General features: G+C 35.9%; 1 protein-coding gene across 11 annotated transcripts in view; it reads right to left on the reverse strand.

Moving 5' to 3' along the window:
* ATRX (ATRX chromatin remodeler) overlaps positions 1-22,949 on the reverse strand; it is a 267,954-nt gene that overhangs the window by 34,417 nt on the left and 210,588 nt on the right. For all 11 annotated transcript variants that reach the window (XM_070462042.1, XM_070462040.1, XM_070462046.1 and 8 more), the window contains 4 exons: positions 22,815-22,921; positions 16,256-16,364; positions 4,172-4,349; positions 2,616-2,810 (listed from right to left, as the gene is read on the reverse strand). In XM_070462042.1, the coding sequence (XP_070318143.1) occupies positions 2,616-2,810; positions 4,172-4,349; positions 16,256-16,364; positions 22,815-22,921 (589 nt within the window). The remainder of the gene's footprint in view (positions 1-2,615; positions 2,811-4,171; positions 4,350-16,255; positions 16,365-22,814; positions 22,922-22,949) is intronic.

Raw genomic sequence — 22,949 nt, forward strand, 5'->3', positions numbered from 1 at the left:
TTTGGGGGCAATAAAGTGTAATGATTAAAGGATATGTTTTCGAGTTGGGCAGACTTGAAGACCAGCTTCAGTACTAATTAGGTGTGTAAACTTGGATAAGTTACATAATTCTCTCCAAGCCTTAATTTCCTCCTCTAGAAAAATGAAAACAGCACTATCAGCTTTTTAGTTGCTGCTAGACTAAGAAAAATAATCTGAACAAAATTATTTAGTAGAGTACGAAACCCAGTAAGTTAACAATTATTTTCCTCTTGGGAAGAGCCATGGGAGACTTGAAGCACTTTGCATTAAAGTAGCATTACTTTTTTTTCTTGGGCAAGGGGTCATAGCGCTAAAAACAAAACACAGTAAGTAAAATCTAGATGAAAAAACATGACACCTTTCACAACTCAGAGTGCCAAGTTATAAAACAGATGGTTTCTTTCCAGACATCCTCTAACAATTAAACAGCATTTCTTTCCTGTCTTGTTCTTTTAAATACACCCTTCCCCATGTACTTCAAAGTCATCAAATTATCAGCAAATGTTTATCAAATTAAACAGATTTCCTACAATCAGAAATTTACCACATAACAAATAACTTCAAAGCAACTATCCCTTTGCAAATTGGAATGGTGGCTTCCTATGAGAAATATTGCTAATTATGGGCTATTTCTCAAAAAAATTGAAGTTTAAGTGTAATTTTAGGAAAAATGCTAATTAAACATGAAGTCAACTGAAAAGGGAAACTTCACTATCTTTAAAATTATAAACATAAATATGTGCAAGTCCTTAAAAGAATATTCTTTGTCACACAAAATTAAGTACCTGATAGCAAAGGGATATGAGTTAAATAAAACAAGGCAAGTATCACTATGCAATTTTTTTTAAAGTAGAGGTATATGTACCAATATGGAAAGAGCTACAAGAAACATCTAGGTGAAAAGAGCAAGTTCAAGAGTGTGTATGGTATGAGTCCATTTGAGTTTGTGTGTTTTTAAAGATATACAAACCTGTTTGTACACAGAAAATTTTCCAAAGACTATTCAAGATCCCTACTCACATTCTGTTATATAATTAAGAAAGGAAGCCAAACTGCTATCAATTTAATATTCAATAACATGGAAATTGAAATGATTCTTTAAAGTATAAAAATGACAGATTTAACCTTCATGTGGCCCTAAGCAAAGTGAAGTCAAGTCAAAGTCGCTCAGCAGTGTCCAACTCTTTGCAACCCCATGCATGGACTGTAGCCCGCCAGGTTCCTCCGTCCATGGGATTCTCCAGGCAAGAATACTCGAGTGGGTTGCCATTCCCTTCTCCAGGGGACCTTCCTGACCCAGGAACAGAACCTGGGTCTCCTGCATTGCAGGCGGACTTGTTACCACCTGAGTCACCAGGGAAGCCCATGAGGCCCTAAGCTATTATCAAAGATTTGATAGAGACTGTCACAAAAACTCTTTTCTAAATGCTCCATCAGTGAACTTTAAGTGGAAAAACAGCTCACTGATTAGAAAAACAAAATACTGGTACTACCCTGGCAGTCCAGTGGTTAAGACTCCATGATCCCACTGCAGGGGGCATGTGTTCGATCTCTGGTTGGGGAACTAAGGTCCCACATGCTGCACAACTTGGCCATTCAAAAAAAAAAGACAAAAACAAAATATTTGCTAATATAGACAAAGGTCATTAAAATATTCCCAAATGCTTAATATTCATGTTACTTTAACTGACATATGTAACACTGAGAATTAACTGAAGAAATCACTGATTTATATTAACATTTGAAATATTTATTCCTACTACCTTTTTAAATGAAACTGGTCCAGTCATATGAAGAACTCAGAAACTGTTGAATATTTTTTTTTACAAATGATTGAAGTGACTTTGGTAAAGTGACACTGTAACCTGTTAGCTGCTTTCCCAATTCTCTTAACAGCTACATGGAACTTTACATGCTTAAATTCGAAACCAAGACAATAGGAAAAGAACCTCCCCTTATAATCCCCCCTAAAATGACATTTTAGATAATCAGAATAGGTTTTCTCTTATGTATAATAGGCTCTTATTAGAACAATGGACCAGAAGAAAGATGTAGATACTATTCCTGGCTTTGTCACTTATTAGCTGAGAGCTTGGCAAGTCATTGAATGCCTCTGACACTAAGTTTCTCCATCTATAAAACGAGAGAGGTATCTTTTCCAAGTATGAAAGTCTTGTGTTATGACAGTGAAAAATATCAAGTAAGAGACACTTATTTGCTGGTTCTTAACTGCTATATGACAACAAAAAATGCTAAGGAAGAAAAAATTAAATCTCATATATAATTATTAAAATTATGTATGCCCTCTACTGGAGATTATTAAAAGAGAACCATACTATGTCTTTAAGGTTTCTACTCAGAAATCCTTTTCTGCAGGGCTGAATTTTTTATTTGGCATAAAATACGTATTTCAGATTACACTATCTTTTGTGGTACTATGTGGAGAACTGATCTCTCATTTACATACAACTTTATTCTCTTTGAAGAATTCTGAAATATAGCCTTATTCAGATGAATAACTTTCATAGTAGTAATAAAATTTCCTTGATTTATATTAAGCTTTTTTTTTAAAGCTAATATTCTAAGACGTTTACCTTTGGCAGCATGGGAGTATCCCTTTTCTTCTTCTTTTCTGAATTAGGGTCATCTAGTAAGTCTGGCTCAAAAGTATAAAGTTCAGTCAGCTCATTCATGGTAAAATGACGTTCAACTTGCTGCTGATCAACAACTCGAAAAGACAGTGACTGCTTAGTTACTTGCCGATCATAAATCTTATCTTCCATGGTTCCCTTCGTAAAAAAGAATGCACAATACACAAATTTTGTAAACATGAAACTTAATCAAGAAGAAATATAGTTATTGGTTAATATGAAATAGCAAAACTTGATAGCAATATACTGCCATGAAGCAAATTTTATGAGCAATGTTGCTTAATTCATGAGATTTTTTTTTCCTGTTCAGAGTAGTTTATATTGATGAGAAATAAAACTATATTACTGGTAATCATCCTAAAATTTCTGACCAGTATGCATTCATGTATTGCTTTATATATTTCTGTACTTGGTGAAAGAATGAGAGCAGTCAGATACCAAGGTAAACAGAATAAAAGAGTACATGAAATCAAATTTTAGGGGGTTATTGATGTAAGAATCCAACAGGGCAGTTTAATTCTTTTTCAGTGGAATATAACATGCTCTCAACAATCACTATAAACTGACTTTATGTAAAGTCTTACTTTCTATAACTTCAGGACAAAAAATGAACTACAATGCCATATCTATTATATATTCTATAAAACATTCTGAAGTAGAATGGAAAGGAGGTCTTAATCTAAATAACAGGAAAGAGTTTACAGTGTAGTTTACCAACTATATTATGTACTCTTATGTATGACCAAAGATCTACCAATAAAACCTTGTCTCTGGTTGAGAAGCCCAGATTTGAAGGATGGTAGAGAAGGTAGCATCTGTTCCCAAAGAAGATGTAACAGTTAAAAGGGCAACTTGATTCTATAAACCTGTATAACATTGAACCGCATCTACTTCTTGATTTCATTTACTTGCCTTAAATATCAGTTTCTGTTTCTTAATACCTGAGTTTACATTCAAAGGAAATTAATATTCTTGATTAGAAATATTAAATATTCCTTGTAATGATTATTTGTTATTATAATACATTGATTATTTCTTTTATAATTAATATAAATTATAATTTTATATGTATATATAAATTTATATATATTAATATATCTAATTATAACCACAGTCTTCAAACTAAGAGAGCATCTGGTGCCACTGAAAACAATGATCATTTGACCTACACATCTAGAGGCAAATTAGATTTAGTTACTGGCTTTTCTATGCATAGTAAGTAAATGAATTATAAAAGTTTAACTTTCTTAAACTAGCATGAAATTGCTAAATCTGTATACCTATGCAAATTCACCTCAATCTGAGAAATTAGAGACATGGACAAACTATAAAACAGAAAATCATGAGAGGTCAAAATTAACTTATATTGCTTTAAGAACAGGAATGATATTTTCAAATTTGTTTGCCTCTCTACAATGCATGTATATTCTGAATTTCAAAAATATTGTCAGTTTCACCCAACCTTTCAATATGAAAAAGAATATAAATTATAAGCCTACCTGAGCTAAGAACCTATATACATACACAGGTTTAGTCTGTCCAAAGCGATAAACTCTGAATATACTCTGGATGTCATAAGATGGATTCCAAGAAGCATCAAATATGATCACTCGATTAGCAGCTACCAGATTAATTCCAAGAGATCCTGCTTTGGTGGAAATGATAAATAATCGCCCTCTGAAAATGAAAACACAGAATAAATGTTTAGAGATGAGGGATTCACAGATACTTTATTTATGGTATGACTTTTTAATCCTAAGGCAGTTTTTTGAACAATCATGAGTTCAGAGAATTCATTATTTGCTTACTGAAGAAAAGGACAAGTCTAAGGAGTTGGAGTTATGATTTATGTGCCTCAAAAGAATTGTAGTGCTATAAAATGAGATAGTCTGATGTAGGAATAAAGATAAATATGGAAATCACATGTTTACAATGTATTCAAGATATTTATTTATAGATTTCTCAGTAAATGGATAAAATTTATGTACAACTCAAAAAATGTGTTCAGTAGTGTTATGAGCATTAACTATATCAAGATGAAGGACACTGCTCAAGGAGCTGAGTGTAGGAGGGATGGCTGATATATAATTACAATTGTTGTTAAGTAGCTGTCCTATCTGACTCTATGCAACCCCATGGACTTCGGCCCACCAGGCTCCTCTGTTGATGGAATTTTCTAGGCTAGAAAACTGGAGTGGGTTGCCATTTCTTTCCCCAGGAGATCTTCCCAGACCAGGGATCGAATTCACATCTCCTGCATTGGCAGGCAGATTCTTTACCACTGAGTCACCAGGGAAGCCCTGCAATTGCAATATGATGTACCAAACGTAAACAGAAGTTAGATAGATGCAAGGTATAAGGTAACAGGTGCTGTGCTCAATATGTCAGTAAATTTGGAAAACTCAGCAATGGCCACAGGACTGAAAAAGATCAGTTTTCATTCCAACCCCAAAGAAAGGCAATGCCAAAGAATGTTCAAACTACTGTACAAGTGTGCTCATTTCACATGGTAGCAAGGTAATGCTCAAAATCCTTCAAGCTAGGCTTCAGCAGTACCTGAACCAAGAAATTCCAGATGTTCAAGATGGATTTAGAAAAGCCAAAGGAACCAGAGATCAAATTGCCAACAATGCCTGGATCACAGAAAAAGCAAGAGAATTCCAGAAAAACATCTACTTCTGGTTCACTGACTGCACTAAAGCCTTTGATTGTGTGGATCACAACAAACTGTGGAAAATTCTAAAGAGATGGGAATACTAGACCACCTTACCTGCCTCCTGAGAAACCTGTATGCAGGTGAAGAAGCAACAGTTAGAACTGGACATGGAACAATGAACTGGTTCAAAACTTGGAAAGGAGCACGTCAAGACCGTGTAGTGTCACCTTGATCATTTAACTTATATGCAGAGTACATCACATGAAATGCTGGGCTAGATTAATTACAAGCTGGAATCAAGATTGCCAGGAGAAATATCAATAACCTCAGGTATGCAGATAATACCACTCTAATGGCAGAAAGCAAAGAGGAATTAAAGAGCCTCTTGATGAGGGTGAAAGAGAGTGAAGAAGCTGGCTTGAAACTTAACATTTAAAACACAGAACATGGCATCTGGTCCTATCACTTCAGGGCAAATAGATGGGGAAAAGGTGGAAACAGTGACAGATTTTATTTTCTTGGGCTCAAAAATCACAGAAGGTAGTCACTGCAGCCATGAAATTAAAAGACGCTTGCTCCTTGGAAGAAAAGCTATGACAAACCTAGACAGCACATTAAAAACCAGAGACATCACTTTGCTGACAAACTTCTGTATAATCAAAGCTATGGTTTTTTCAGTAGTCATGTATGGATGTGAGTTGCCGTTGTGTTAATTGCTCAATCATGTCTGACTCTTTGCGACCCCATGGACTGTAGCCTACCAGGCTCCTCTATCCATGGGATTCTCCAGGCAAGGATACTCGAGTGGGTTGCCATGCCCTTCTCAATGGGATCTTCCTGACCTGGGGATTGAACCCAGGCCTCCTCTATTGCAGGCAGACTCTTTACCATCTGAGCCACCAGGGAAGGGTACAGATGTGAGAGTTGGACCATAAAGAGGGCTGAGTGCCAAAGAATTGATGCTTTTGAACTGTGGTACTGGAGAAGACACTTGAGAGTCCCCTTGACAAAAAGGAGATCAAACCAGTCAATTCTAAAGGAAATCAACCCTGAATATTCATTAGAAGGACTGATGCCAAAGCTGAAGCTCAAATACTTTGGCCACATGACGGGAAGAGACCCTGATGCTGGAAAAGACTGAGGGCAGGAGGAAAAGGGGACAAGAGGATGAGTTGGTTGGATGGCATCACTGACATGAGTTTGCACAAACTCTGGGAAATAGTGAAGGACAGGGAAGCCTGGCGTGCTGCTGTCCATGACTTAGCGACTGAACAACAACAAGGTAACAAAAACAGGATCAAGAAGACAGAGGGCTCAAGGAAGAAGAATGTACTCAAGAAAAAAGTAAACAAAACTGATAGATTACCTGCTACACTGGAACATAATAATTTATATTTCTATACAGAATTTGGGAATGAATTAGCAATAGTCAAAGAAAACTAAGCAAATGGTAAAAACAAACCATTACTTCAACAAAAATGAACAGGTGCAGAAAAAAAAGGAAAAGTAATCATAGTATTTTAAACGGCTTAACTGTGAATATTTACATAGTCACAACTAAGCAAACACTCCAAACTGATTTAGGCAAATACCAAGGAAAAGGGTATTGAGAAAATGAATGTGGAAAAGTATGTATATGCATATGAGTAAACTGCCACCTTAAATTGTAGAAATGATATATGTAAATAGAATAAAAGAGTACATGAAATAAGATTTTATGGCTTTATTGATGTTAATCAGAAGAACCGCTAAGAGTTGAAACTGTTATCTACAGAGTGTGGAGGTCATGAGTTGGAAGAGGTTGGTCAACAGACTAATTTTTATATATGTAAATATATTAATTTGATATAAACAGAAATCTAATTTTAAAAGATCATAGATAACATTTTAAAAATATATAAACAAGTTTAAAGAAAAAAAAAGTATTCCATTCTACTCCATAGAAACAACCTCCATTCAAAGCATAGTACACTTCCTATAGGTTTCTTTTTCTAAGTGTATATATTTTTGTCTTATTCAGCCAAGATAATATAGTATCTGTATATACAGTTTTTATTATGAGCATTTTCTAAAATTTCTTAGTAATCATCAGCCCTGGTAGCTGCATAATATTTCACTAGATGACTATACAATTTGTTTACTGTTGACAGCTGAGAAAGGCTCTCAACAATCTCCACAAAATGCCATTATACACCAAGCCTTGCTTTCTACAATTTCATGACAGAAAATTAGTAACTAAAATTTCATACCTATTATAGGTATAGTATTATAAACCAGAATGCAAAGAAGCTCAAAATTTAACTAATAAGAACAAACTGATAATTAAAAAAATTCTGGTACAAGATGAATTGCAGTACTAGTCATGTTTTATATCATCTTGGAGCTATCCCATGTCTAGGAATATAAATGATAGAAATTACCAGAAATACAAGAATATATGTTCATCACAGTGTTATTTACAAGGGCATAAGTTTGGGGGAAAAAACGTGTATGATACAGAAGACTAACTTACACTCTGGCTATTCAACAAGGTACATTACCATAAAAATCTACAATATAGGGACTTGTCCAGTGGTTAAGACTCCATGCTTCCATTGAGGGGGCATGGGTTGGATCCCTGGCTGGGGAACTAAAATTCCTGCATGCCATGTGGTGTGGCCCGAAAGAAAGAAAGAAAGAAAGAAAGAAAGCTACAATATTATGTTATGTGGGGGGGGAAAGCAGGATATGGAACTTCATTAAGTATAACTGCAACTGCATTAGAAAATAAAACATATACATACATACATACAACGCTAAAACAGTGGTTACCTCCGGTCACTAGGATGATGATCATTATTTTCTTCTTTATACTTATCTATAAAACATACTCATTACAGAGAATGAACTGTGCTTTCTTTAATTAGTGGATATACTTAAAAGTTTATGGGCAAATGCTGCTCCAAAATTACTTCAGTTACTTATATCTATTCCACACCAGCTAAAGGATCAAGCATATAAAACAGTATGGACTATGCGAGTTAAAAACACACACACATAAGACGAGAAAACCGAGGAGAGAACTTCAAAACTCTTTGGTAATCTATCCACTAATGAAGATTTGAATGGGTTTAATAAGCATGTTTATCAAACTGCTATCAATTCCAAGTACTGAACTACTCTCGGAATACAAAAGATGGAAAAAAAATCTGGTAACTGCACTAAAGGAGACCACTAACTACAAAAAAAAAAAAAAAAAAAAAGACATATAAACAATTGTAATACAGTCTAGTTTGCAATAATAGAGGTACTTATTTACATGATAAAGATGCAGTCAGTGACATATTTTGGTTTTTAAAGGCACACAAGTGGGAAGCAAACGTGTAATTTTGTCCTCAAAAGAAAAATAAAGAAACAGAGATTCAAGTGACTGAACCAGTATCAAGAATTATTTTACAACTCTTTAACCTTTAATATTATTCAGTCTGGAATATGTAAGCCCGTACTAAATTAAACTTAACCAGGATATTTTTAGATTTTCTTAGTATTAAGGTACACACTAAGACACAATTAAAATATGAACCATATTTGGATGGTGTTGCTATAAACCGTTTTTGTATGTATTTGGTTAAAAACCTGCAAGCATTACTTTTAGGTATATACCTAAGAACTGCTGGATCACATGGTATATACATGGCACTATTAAAACTGAATAGTTCTCCAAAGTGGTCATTCCAATTTACATTCCTGCCAGCAGAGTATGAGAATTCAAATGTTTCAGATCTTAGATAACTCATGGTATTGTCTTTTAATAAAGTATAACCTTTAAAAAATAGATAACGATTCACAAGAATTTGCAAAGGTGGTACAAAGAGTTCCTGTGTACTGGTTCATCCAGCTTTTCCAAATGGCAACAACTTACATAGCTACAATATGTTGTCAAAAACAGGAAACTGCCATGGGTACTGGTACAATACTATGAACTCAATCACAGACTTTATTTGGATTTCACCAGTTTTTATATGTATTTTTATTGCTTGGTGTATAGCTCCATGAAATTTTATCACATATGCAGAATCATATAACCATTACCACAAGCAGGAATCAGAACCATTCCATCACCACAAAAAACCTCCCATATGTTATCCCTTAGTATTTACACTATCCCCTTAACCCTAATCCCTGGCAACCACTAACGGGCTCTTTATCACTATAATTATCTCACATCAAGAATACCATATGAATGGAATCATATAATATGTAACTTTTTGAGACTGGCATTTTTCACTCAGCATAATACCCTCAAGATCCATCCAAGTTGTTGTCTGGATCATTACCAACAGTTCATTTCTTTTCACTGCTAAGCGGTATTCCATTATATGGACATATCACAATTTGTTTATCCAGTCACATGTTAAAGGACACTTGGGTTGTTTCCAGTTTTTGGTTATCACAAATAAAGAGGTGTATAGGTTTCTATGTGAAAATTTTCACATAGAAAGTTTTCACTTCTCTGGCATAAATTTCCAAGACTGTGACTGCAGGATTTTATGCTTAAGTAAATGTTTGATGGTTTAGTTTAAAAAAAAAAAAATACCTATTTTTCAGGAAGAGTGGGTGTGCCATTTCATTTTCTCACCAGCACTGCAGGAGAAATCCAGTTTCTCTGCAACCTCACCAGCATTTGGAAGTACTACTATTTTTTTATTTTTAGTTACTTTGATAGATATGAAATGGTATCTTTTGGTTTTAATTTGCATTTCCCCATTAGCTAGTCACGTTGAACATCTTTTCTTGTGTTTTTTTCCTTTTCTTTTGCCAGATATAGATTCTCTGTAGTGAAGCGTTTATGTTTAAGTCCTTGACTAACTTTCTAACTGAAAAAAACAACTTCTCTTACCATTACATTTAGATAATTCTTCATATATTCTACATATGAGTTTTTTGTTACATATGCAGTTTCAAATATTTTCTCTAAGTTGGTGGCTTGTCTTTTCCTCTTCTTCACATAGTCTCTCATAGACAAAAGTTTTTAATTTTGGTTGTTCAATCATTGATTTTTTTATTTAATGGCTTATATGCTTTCGGTGTCACAGCTAAGACATCTTTGCTTAATCTTAGTTCCTGAAGACTTTCTTCTATGTTTTCTTACATATAATTTTTACACTTAGATTTAGGATCCATTTTGACTTGATTTTTGAATGGGGGTTAGGCTTAGTTCAAGGTTTGTTTTCAGCTTATGAATACCCCATTGTTTCAACACCATTTATTGAAAAGCTTATCTTCCCTTCATTGAAACATTTTTTTGCATCTTTGACAAATATGTGTTTAACTTGTATTCTCTGATGATTAACAAAAATGATCACATTTTTCTATGTGTATTGGTCATTTGGATATTATCTTTTGTAAAGTCTTTTCCAGGCTTTTTGCTTATCTAACAATGAGCTTGTCTGGTTTAGTATTCTGATTTTTAAGAATTCTTTACATATTCTGGATAAGAGTCCTTTTTGAATCTTTTTATTGAAAATAGCTTCTCCTAGCTTATGGTTTGCCTTTTCATTTTAGCATGAAATGCCTTTGATGAATATAAGTTCTTAATTTTAATCATGCTCAATTTATCAGTTTTCCCTTTTATGGTCAGTACTTTGTGTGTTCTATTTACAAAAAAATTCTTACTACAAAATCAGGAAAATACTCTGTGCTATTGCCATTTAAAACCTTTATGCTTTAATTTCAATATTTAAATCTACAAACTACTTGGAATTAGTTATCAGGAAAATACAGATCAAGATTATGAACCTTTGGGACTTCCCTAGTGGTCCAGCAGTTAAAATTCACCTTGCAATGCAGGGTACGCAAGTTCGATCCCTTGTCCAGGAATTAAGATCCCACATGCTGCAGGGCAACTAAGCCCACAAACTGGAACTACTGAGTTTATGCCATGCAATGAAAGATCCTGCATAACACAAGAAAGATACTGTATGCCACAACTAAGATCTGGTGCAGCCAAATAAATAAATACTTTTTAAAAGACTATGAAGTCTTACCACTATATATCTATGACAATGGGTTAACGAAAACTGACATCAAGCAATGATTAGGACAGATAACAAAATGAAACACATACTCTACGAGCTGGAGTGTAAACTGGTACAACCATTAGGGAAAAATGTTTTGGCAGTATAAGCTAAAGCTGAACATGCACATACCTATTACCTATCAATCCCACTTCTGGACATACACACAACATAAGCAATCTCTATGTTCACTAAAAGATAAAATTCTTGAAAAAGTGTAATCTTTGGACTTCTAATTCTGGAAAGATAAAATAGACGTGTTGTTCCCTATTCTTCACCGTGTGTGTGTGTGTGTGTGTGTGTGCACACAAGTGCACACTCAGTCACTCAGTCATGTCTAACTTTGCAATCCCTATGGAATGTAGCCTGCCAGGCTCCTCTGTTCATGCAATTCCTCAGGCAAGAATACTACAGTGGGTTGCCATTTCCTACTCCAGGAGATCTTCCCAACCCTGTGTCTCCTGCATTGGCAGGCAGATTCATCACCACTGTACCACCTGGGAAGTCCTATTTCCCACCATAAATACAGCTAAAACGCCTGGATACTATATATAAAACAAACAAGAAGTTTCTTAAAAGTGAGAAGGAAGCACAGGGGCTTGAGACCTAACACATAACATAGCAGCAACATTCATAGGCTTTCTTTTTGCCTTGTATATCCCAGACTGAGTGGTAAAGAACTAAGCGATCTGAAAACACCAGTGGGTGCTATCAAAATCTCCACAAAAAGCCTGCTCTCTAGCAAAAGGACCGAAAAAGGGGCAGACCAGCAAGAGAGAAAACTTTACAACAACAATCATTCGACTCCAGTCAAACAGTACAGACAAAATGTGGTGTACCTTCACCCTTGTCACTAAAGGCTGAGTGGGAAGCCCAAGCTTCTATCCTCACCTAATTGCAACAAGGCATAGCCAAAACAGTGTCAGATAAGTTTGAGTTAACAAAGTCCTCTCATCAATCCAGCAATGTCAGTGAAGACCTTGTAGGGAACTAGGATATCCATTCCCACCAAGTGGTTGTAAGAAAAACCCACTCCCCTGCTATTGGATTAGTATCAGAAGAAGTCAGGTGGACAATTAGGAATTATACCACAACTCAGAAGAACAAAATGGAAATCTCAGAACTGAAAAATACAGTAACAACAACAACAACAAAAACTCAACAGATGAGCTCAACAGTAGAGAACAGCCAACTCGTTGGAAAAGACCCTGATGCTGGGAAAGACTGAAGGCAAAAGGAGAAGGGGGCGACAGAGGATGAGATGGTTGGATGGCATCACTGACTCAGAGGACATGAATCTGAGCAAACTCTGGGAGATAGTGAAGGATAGGGAAATCTGGCATGCTGCAGTCCATGGGGTACCAAAGAGTTGGACATGATTGAGCAATTGAACAACTACAAGACGTACCCATTAGCAGAAATAGGTCACAGTACCTCTCTATCATTGTGGGTACCTCTGACTCTAAATAGTATAAATAAATATAAATAAAATAAATAAGTTAAAAAAAAACAGTATCAAGCTAACCAAAGACCCCGAGACTGTTAAAAGTGCTTCCTGGTCATACAAGGCATTATGTTACAATTTTAAAGCTTATCTTAAAGTGTCTAATGGCTTAACAATAAACAAAATTATATTTATTTTCTGAAAATTAACAAGTCATGAGAAAATAGAAGATGGATAGGTAGAAAAACAGACATAATCTTTCACATTTGTGAATTTAATCCAGACAGATTTAGATACTTAAGAGTAACCCCTCAAATCCATGGGGTGTTTGTGTGTGTGTTATGTATGTGTGTATGTACACACATGCACATACATTAAGAATCTGAATCAGAGACACTTTCTGGCAGATGTTTATGGGGTTCAATTTGCTAGTGAATAAGCCAAGGTGACTGCTCACCAACCATATTTCAACATTGTTACCTTACTAGTTATCAAATATGACTTTTACGGGACAAATCATATGCTATTATGACATTTACAAATTTGGGAAACTGAACAAGTCAAAGGTTCAGATTAAATTTGACAAGAGTAGGATTACTCAGTTAGAATTCTTTCTTCACATTCATGCACAAATAATAACTTTTTAAAACACTGCAAACAGAATACAAAAATGTATTTATCTTTATATAGTTTATAACCATTAAAAAATAACTTTACTGTACTCAATCCCTTTGTAAGCTTTCCAGACTCTATAGATTTTAAATACCTAATAAAAATATACTCTTTCCTATGTTCCAAATAGGAAAAGAAGTACATCAAGTCTGTATGTTGTCACCCTGCTTATTTAACTTATATGCTGAGTACATCATGAAAAACGCTGGGCTGGAAGAAGCACAAGCTGGAATCAAGATTGCTGGGAGAAATATCAATAACCTCAGATATGCAGATGATACCACCCTTATGGCAGAAAGTGAAGAGGGACTAAAAAGCCTCTTGATGAAGGTGAAGGAGAGTGAAAAAGTTGGTTTAAAGCTCAAAATTCAGAAAACTAAGATCATGGCATCTGGTACCCATCACTTCATGGCAAATAGATGGGGAAACAGTGGAAACAGTGTCAGACTTTATTTTTGGGGGCTCCAAAATCACTGCAGATGGTGACTGCAACCATGAAATTAAAAGACACTTACTCCTTGGAAGGAAAGTTATGACCAACCTAGATAGCATATTAAAAAGCAGAGACATTACTTTGCCAACAAAGATCCATCTGGTCAAGGCTATGATTTTTCCAGTGGTCATGTATGGATGTGAGAGTTGGACTGTGAAGAAAGCTGAGCGCCAAAGAATTGATGCTTTTGAACTGTGGTGTTGGAGAAGACTCTTGAGAATCCCTTGACTGCAAGGAGATCCAACCAGTCCATCCTAAAGGAGATCAGTCCTGGGTGTTCATTAGAAGGACTGATGCTGAAGCTGAAACTCCAGTACTTTGACCACCTCAGGTGAAGAGCTGACCCATTGGAAAAGACCCTGATGCTGGGAGGGATTGGGGGCAGAAGGAGAAGTGGACGACAGAGGATGAGATGGCTGGATGGCATCACTGACTCGATGGACATGAGTTTGAGAAAAACTCCGGCAGTTGGTGATGGACAGGGAGGCCTGGTGTGCTGCGATTCATGGGGTCACAAAGAGTCGGACACAACTGAGCGACTGACCTGAACTGAACTGATGGTCTAACTGGAATTTCCCTAGTTATAACCCTAGTGTAGTTCAGGACATGCTTCCCTGGTAGCTCAGTGTGCTACCTGCAATGAATCTGCCTGCAATGCAGGATTGGCAAGTTCAATCTCTGGGTCAGAAAGATACCCTGGAGGAGGGCATGGCAACCCACTCCAGTATTCTTGCCTGGAGAATCCCATGGACAGAGGAGCCTGACAAACTACAGTCCACAGGGTCACAAAGAGTCAGACACGACTGAAGCAACTTAGCACGCACACACGTAGTTTAGGGCTCTGCTAAAATTACAACATGTTTTACACACAATATACTACCTCTCAAACTTTAGAACATTTATTAAGGCATATCTCAGCCATCCTTTCATTCAACTAATCTCATCAGGCCCTTTGCTGTCCACTTGAAACACTGTTAATCGTCTATGTGTGAGTGTGTTAGATGCTCAGTTGTGTCCAACTCTTTGAGACCTCATAGAGGTAGCTCACCAGGCTTCTCTGTACATGGAATTCTCTAGGCAAGAATACTGGAGTGGGTTGCCATTCCCTTCTTGAGGAGATATTCCCAAAGCAGGGATTGAACCTGGATCTCCCACATTGCAGTCAGATTCTTTACCACATGAACCACTAGGGAAGCCCCGTTAAATGGCTATACTCCAATACAAAACAATTTAAGAAAAGCTAACCCCATCTCTTCATTACTTTCTTAAAGGCAATGTTTTCATACACACACATGTGTGTGTGCAAATATTTATATGTACATATACACATATATTTTTCTTTTACAAATTCAGTTCAAGTATATTAATTGCTAACAGTTAAAAGCAACATCAGTAACACATATATAACACAACGTCTACCTACAGTGGTTTGAAGTATATTATTCAAGTTCCTATAATAAAGAGATCAAGAATACCTTCTTAACTTTAACAGTTGTGTCTCCAAAGATGATAAACACATGAAAAAAAATGCTTCTCATCAACTATCATTAGGGAAATGCAAATTAAAACCATGTAAGGTTCCATTACACACCTATTAGAATGGGTAAATCTTTATTTTTAAATATAATACCAAGGACGTAGAACAACTAGAACTCTCATACACTGCTGGTGGGAATGCGAAACTATACAGTTACTTCGGAAAACTGTTTGGCAGTTTCCTACAAAGTTAAAAATAAATTTACCATGTAGCCCAGCAACTGCACTCCTAGATTTTCATTTCACTTGGACAAGTATCTACGGTCACACAAAACTTACACATGAATCTTTAAAACAGCTTCAATTTTAATTTCAAAACCTGGAAGCAACTCCAAGGTCTCTCGAACAGAAGTGGTTAAACAAACCACTCATCCATACAATGAACACATTCAAACAATGAAAACTATGGTAACAAACCTTATACCCACACAACAGAATACTATAATGAAATACAACTCAACAATAAAAAGGAACTAACTATTGACATGCAGTAATGTGGATGAATCTCAAATGTATTTTGCTATGTGAAAAAAGTAAGATTCAAAAAGCTACAAACTTCATGATCCCATGAGTGAATTTCCTAAAGGATGATGAAACCATTTTATATCTGGACTTTATCTTGTATTTGTCAAAAATTACAGTAGTAGACAATAAAAGAGTAAATTTTATTATCTGCAGATTTAGAATGATTTTTTAAAAATTATACATTAAGAAAATGCTTCTTACCTCACATTAGTTTCATCATTAAATTCTTCAGCCCATTTTTTCCTTGACTGAGCAGTTGTAGAGCCATCTAAACGGTAATAGTCAATGTTTCTGAGCCACTTCCCTTCACCTGAAAATTCAACAAAAAAACCAAAAAGATATGTATATATATATATATATTATCCTAGTAGTAAAAGATTTTTTGCTAGCCATTTAAGAGCTGTTTATATATACTCTATGTGCAGAGCAAGACAAATTTTTATTCAAGAGATAACTCATTGTATTACTAGTACAATTCACCACAGATTTCCTTCTAACACATATTGAACAGCAAAGGTACTCTCAAAGCTATTTCACTTACATGTAAATTTCATCCCTGATTAGAATCCTATAAAACTTTCAAAAGAATATAATTAAGCTGCATGAAAATTCTTTTTAATTAAGTCTAAAAATGACCAGGTTTCCCCCTTTGTTATTAACAAGTTGATACTAAACAGATAAAAACCAAAGACATAGAATGTATTTATTCATTCACTGAATAAATAATTACTGAATACTTATTTATGTGCCAAAAAACATTCTATGATCTACTAAGGTGAAACAAATAAAAGCAAAAATAAATCAATGGGACCTAATTAAACTTAAAAGCTCTTGCACTGCAAAGGAAACCACTAACAAAATGAAAAGAAAATCCATGGAAAGGGAGAAAATATTCACAAACGATATGACCAACAAAGAGTTAATACCCAAAATATACAAACAGTTCATACAGCTAAATATCAACAAACAGTTCAAAAAACGGGGAGACCTGAACAGATATTTTTTCCAAAGAGGACATACAGATGGGCATTGTTGTAGTTCAGTCAACCAGTCATGTCCAACTCATTATAACCCCAGGGATTGCAGCATTCGAGGCCTCCCTGTCCCTCACCATCTCTGGAAGTTTCCCCAAGGTCACGTCCTTTGAAATGGTGATGCCATCCAGCCATCTCATCCTCTGATGCCCTCTTCTCTTTCTGCACTAAACCTTCCCCAGCATCAAAGACTTTTTCAATGACTCAGCTGTTTGCATCAGATGACCAAAATACTGGAGCTTCAGCATCAGCATCAATCATTCCAAGCAGTATTCCGGGTTGATTTCGTTTAAGATTGACTGGTTTGATCTCCTTGCTGGCCAATGGAATCTCAAGAGTCTTCTCTAGCACCACAGTTTGAAGGCATCAATTCTTTGGCCCTCTGCCTTCTTCACAGTCCATGTTTCACAACCGTACGTGACCTCTGGGAAGACCATAGCCTTGATTATATGGGCCTTTGTCAGCAGAGTAATGTCTCTGCTTTTCAACATGCTGTCTAGGTTTGTTACAGCTTTCCTGCCAAGAAGCAATCATCTTCTGATTTCATGGCTGCAGTCACCATCCGCACTGATTTTAGAGCCCAAGAAGAGGAAATCTGTCATTGCCTCCACCTTTTTCCCTTCTATTTGCCACAAGATAATGGGGCTGGATGCCATCATCTTAGCTTTTTTAATATTTAGTTTTAAACCAGGTTTTTGACTCTCCTCCTTCACCCTCATCAAGAGGTTCTTTAGTTTCTCTCTGCTTTCTACTATTATAGTGGTATCATCTGTATATCTGAGGTTGTTGATGTTTCTCCTGCCTATCTTGATTCCAGCTTGTGTTTCATCCAGCCAGGCATTCTTCATGATGTGCTCAGCATATAGGTTAAGTAAACATGGTGACAAACAGACAGCCCTGTCACACTCCTTTCTCAATCCTGAACTAATCTGTTGTTCCATAGAGGGTTCTAACTGTTGCTTCTTGACCTGCATACAGGCTTCTCAGGAGACAGGTAAGATGGTCTGGTATTCCCATCTCTTTAAGAGTTTTCCACAGTTTAAAATGACCCACACAGTCAAAGGCTTTAGTGTAGTTGATAAAAGAGAGGTAGAGTTTTTCTAGAATTCCCTTGCTTTCTCTATGATCCAGCAAATGTTGGCAATTTGATGTCTGGTTCCTCTGCCTTTTCTAAACCTAGCTTGGATGCCTGGAAGTTCTTGGTTCATGCCTAGCATGCAAGAGTTTAAGCATGACCTTACTATCATGGGAGATGAGTGAAACTGTACGAGCTGACGGGGACATTAAAATATGTTTGACATCACTATTATTCAGTTCAGTTGCTCAGTAATGTCTGATGCTTTGGGACCCCAGGACTACCAGGGTCCCCTGTCCATCACCAACTCCTGGAGCTTACTCAAACTCATGTCCATCGAGTCAGTGATGCCATCCAGCCATCTTATCCTCTGTCATCCCCTTCTCCTCCTGCCCCCAATCCCTCCCAGCATCAGGGTCTTTTCCAAGGAGTCAGTTCTTCAAATCAGGTGGCCAAAGTATTGGAGTTTCAGCTTCAGCATCAGTCCTTCCAATGAATATTCAGGATTGATTTCCTTTAGGATGGACTGGGTGGAACTTTTGCAGTGCAAGGGACTCTCAAGAGTCTTCTCCAACACCACAGTCCAAAAGCATCAATTTTTCGGCGCTCAGCTTTCTTCACAGTCCAACTCTCACATCCATACATGACCACTGGAAAAACCATAGCCTTGACCAGACGGACCTTTGTTGGCAAAGTAATGTCTCTGCTTTTTAATATGCTATCTAGGTTGGTCATAACTTTTGATTCTTCTATTTTCAGCAATATGGATGAACCTAGGAAATATTCTACTTAGTGAAATAATTTAGATAGAGAAAAGACAGATGCTGTATCACTTACATGCAAAATACAAAAAATTACCCATACAAAGGTATATAACAAAACAGAAACTGACTCAGAGATACAGAAAACAAACTAGTGGTTACCAAGGGGGAGAAGCAGAGGAGAGGGGTAAGAGAGAGGTAAGCGATTAAAAGATACCAACTACTATGTATAAAATAGATTTTTTAAAAAGCATATACTGTATAGCACAGGGAATAATAGTCATTATTTTATAAAACTTTTAGTGGCGGGTAATCTGCAAAACTACTGAATCACTATGCTGTATAAAAGTGTAAGTGTTAGTCACTCAGTTGTGGCTGACTCTTTGTGAACCCACGGGCTGTCGCCTACCAGGCTCCTCTGTCCATGGAATTCTCCAGGCAAGAATACTGGAGTGGGCTGCCATTTCCTTCTCCAGGGGATCTTGCCAAATCAGAGACCCAACCTGAAATTAATAGAGTTATAAACCAACTGTATTTTCATTAGAAAAATTAACACATCCATTCCTTTGAGAATTTAGACTAAAACAAACAAAGGAACAAAGTATGTCTTATCAAGTCAAATTTTGTTTATGTTCTAAGGACTGTAAACAAGATTCAAATATTAAGGATTTCTGGAATAAATGATCTAACTGTATTAATGATTCCCACAAATAGGATGTGTTTCTTTATTTTTGGCTGTGCTGGGTCTTTGTTGCTTTTGTGTGGGCTTTCTATAGTTGCAGCTACACTTCATTGCAGCATGCAGGCTTCTCATTGTGGTGGCTTCTCTTGTTGTGGAGCACAGGCTCTAGGACACATAGGCTTTAGTAGTTGTAGCACACAGGCTTGGTAATCACAGCTGGTGGGCTCTAGAGTGCAGGTTCAGTAGTTGTGGTACATGGGCTTAGTTGCTCCAGAGCATGTGGAATCTTCCAGGACCAGGGATCAAATCCATGTCCCCTGCATTGGCAGGCAAATTCTTATCCACTGTGCCACCAGGGAAATCCTTAGTTGTTTAATTTTTAAATAACATTAAAAGTTTAAAAGTCTTAGGATATATCTTAAGGTGTATGCATGCTCAGTCACTCAGTGGTGTCCTACTCTTTGCAACCCCATGGATTGGAGCCCACCTGGCTCCTCTGTCCTTGGGATTTTCCAGGCAAGAATACTGGAGTGGGTTGCCACTTCCTCCTCCAGGGGATCTCCCCAACCCACATCTCCTGCATTTGCAGGCAGATTCTTTTACCACTGAGCCAAGTGGGAAGCTCCACATCTTAAGGTATATAAGAATAAATTATTCCCAGAGAAAAATTTTAAATTAACAAATTAATTAAAAAAATCCCACATGATCATCTCAATAGACAACAAAGAAATCATTTGACAATATTCAATACACATTCATGATAAGAAAAACACACTCAAAAAACTGGAAATAGAAGAGAATTTCCTCAACATCATAAATGCTATCTACTAAAAAATATAAATAACATTATACAGAATGGTGAAAGATCAGATGCTTTCCCTCTAAGATTAGGAACAAGAAAAGGATGTCTGGTTATGTCACATCAATTCAACACTGTACTAGAAGTTCTAACGAGGGAAATAGTCAAGAAAAGGAAATAAAAGTAATCCATATTGGAAAGGAAGAAGTATATCATTTGCAGATGACATGATCTTACATAAGGAAAATCCTTTAAAATCCACAAAACACTACTAGAACTAATAAATGATTTAATACGCAAAACTTAATTCATACATTTGCAATGAAAATTCAAAACTAAAAGAACACAATTCCACTCATAATATCAAAAAGAAAAAAATAAATTTAACATAAGAAATACAAACTGCATACAGTGAAAACTATAAAACATTGGTGAAAGAAATTCAAGACTTAAGTAAATGTTAAAACATCCCATGTTCATAGATCAGCAGACTTAATATTGTTAAGAAGGCAATACTTCCTAAAATGAACTTACAAGTTCAATGCAATTTCTATCAGAATTCAAACTGACTTTTTGGTAAACTTTACAAGCTAATTCTAAAATTCATATGAAATTGCAAGGGATCCAGAATAGCCCCCCTCAAAAAAATGTTGAACAGAAACAATATAGAAGGAATCACACTTTCAAAACTTACTTTCAAAGCAAACGTAATCAGAACAGTGTGCTACTGGCATGAGGACTGACATAGATAAATGGAACAAAACTTGGGGAGTCAAAATACAAATCTGTCTCTTTGGTCAACTAATTTTCAACAAGGGTGCCCAGAAACAATGAATGGAGAAAGAACAGTCTTCTCAGTAAATAGTGTTTGACAACTGGATAGCCACAGCAAAAGACTGAAGTTGGATCTTTAACCTCATAGCATATATAAAAATTAATGCATCAAAGCTAAATGCATCAAAAGCTAAAACTATATAATTCTTTGAAGGAAGCACAGGAGTAAATATTCATGAACTTGGATTTGGCAATGGTTTCTTAGATATGACACTAAAAGCATAAGTAACAAAAGAAAGAAATATAAATTGGACTTCATCAAAATGAAATACTACCTAGAAAGTGAAAAGACAACCCAAAGAATGGGAGAAAATATTTACAAAGCATATATCTGAAAACAGCCTCCTAAGCAGAATGTTTTAAAAAAAAATTTTTTTTTTAAAAAAAGGTCTTTCAAATGAGCAAAGGACCCAAATAATCATTTTTCTAAAGAAGATATACAAATGGCCATGAAACAACGGTCAAAATCATTAGTCACTCAGTCAGTCAGTTCAGTCGCTCAGTTGTGTCCGACTCTTTGCGACCCCATGAATCACAGCACGCCAGGCCTCCCTGTCTGTCACCAACTCCCGGAATTTACTCAAACTCATGTCCATCGAGTCAGGAAATACAAATCAAAATCACAATGAGATACCATTTCACAGCCACTAGGATGGCTGTAATTCAACAACAGAAAACAAACATTGATAAAGATGTGGAGAAATGAGAACCCTTGTACAATGCTTCTTGAGTGCAGTCAGTATAGAAAACAGTTTGGTCGATCTTCAATACATTAAACTTAGAATTGCATATTACACAACAGTTCCATTTGTAACTATCCAATATATCCCAAACAAGTAAAAACAGATTTTTAAAGAAATAAAAACCTGTATACAAACATTCATAGCTGCACTGTTCACAATAGCCAAAAAGATAAAACAACTCAAATACCTATGAATTAATGAATGGATAATCAAAATGTGGGTATTAACCATAAAACAGAATATTATTAGGTCAAAAAAGGTTGTACACTTGCTACAACTTGGATGTAGCAGTGACACTTGCTACAACTTGGATGAACCTTAAAAACATGCTATGTGAAAGAAAGTCAGTCACAAAAGACCCACATATTATATGACTCTATTTATATGAAAGGTCCAGAATAAGTCAATCTCAATCTATATAAAGAGAAAGTAGATTAGTGATTGCTTAAAGGTAAAGTGGTAGAACGGAGGTTAGCAGAGTGATAGCTAAAGGGTACAGTATTTCTTTGGTGATTAATATGTTCAAAAATTGACTACAGTGATAGCTGCACAACTCTGAAAATATACTAAAAAACCATTGAACTGTACACCTTAAGTAGGTAAATTGCATGTTATGTGAAGTATATCTCAACAACACTGTTTAAAAAAGAAAACATTTGCTACAACAGCAGCAACAAAGACCATATTTATAGGGATAAGGACAAAAAGAAAGTGCAGAAAAAATACATATATATTAGGGTTGTGAGTCCAGGTAATTTTCTTCTTCTACTGTTAAAATGTTTATATGTCTGAATGAACATTTTAAAAATTATGATATACAAATGTAACTCACCTTTATAAATGAGAGGCTTATCTTTATCTTCTGTCTTCTCCCTACTAGCCAATTCAAGAAAATCTTCAATCAAGTCCAGAGATATGAGAGATTGGCTGAAAACAAGGCTGAAAAACAAATCAGTGTTCATAGATT

This window comes from Odocoileus virginianus, chromosome X (genome assembly GCF_023699985.2).
Source record: "Odocoileus virginianus isolate 20LAN1187 ecotype Illinois chromosome X, Ovbor_1.2, whole genome shotgun sequence".
NCBI classification, from domain to species: domain Eukaryota; kingdom Metazoa; phylum Chordata; class Mammalia; order Artiodactyla; family Cervidae; genus Odocoileus; species Odocoileus virginianus.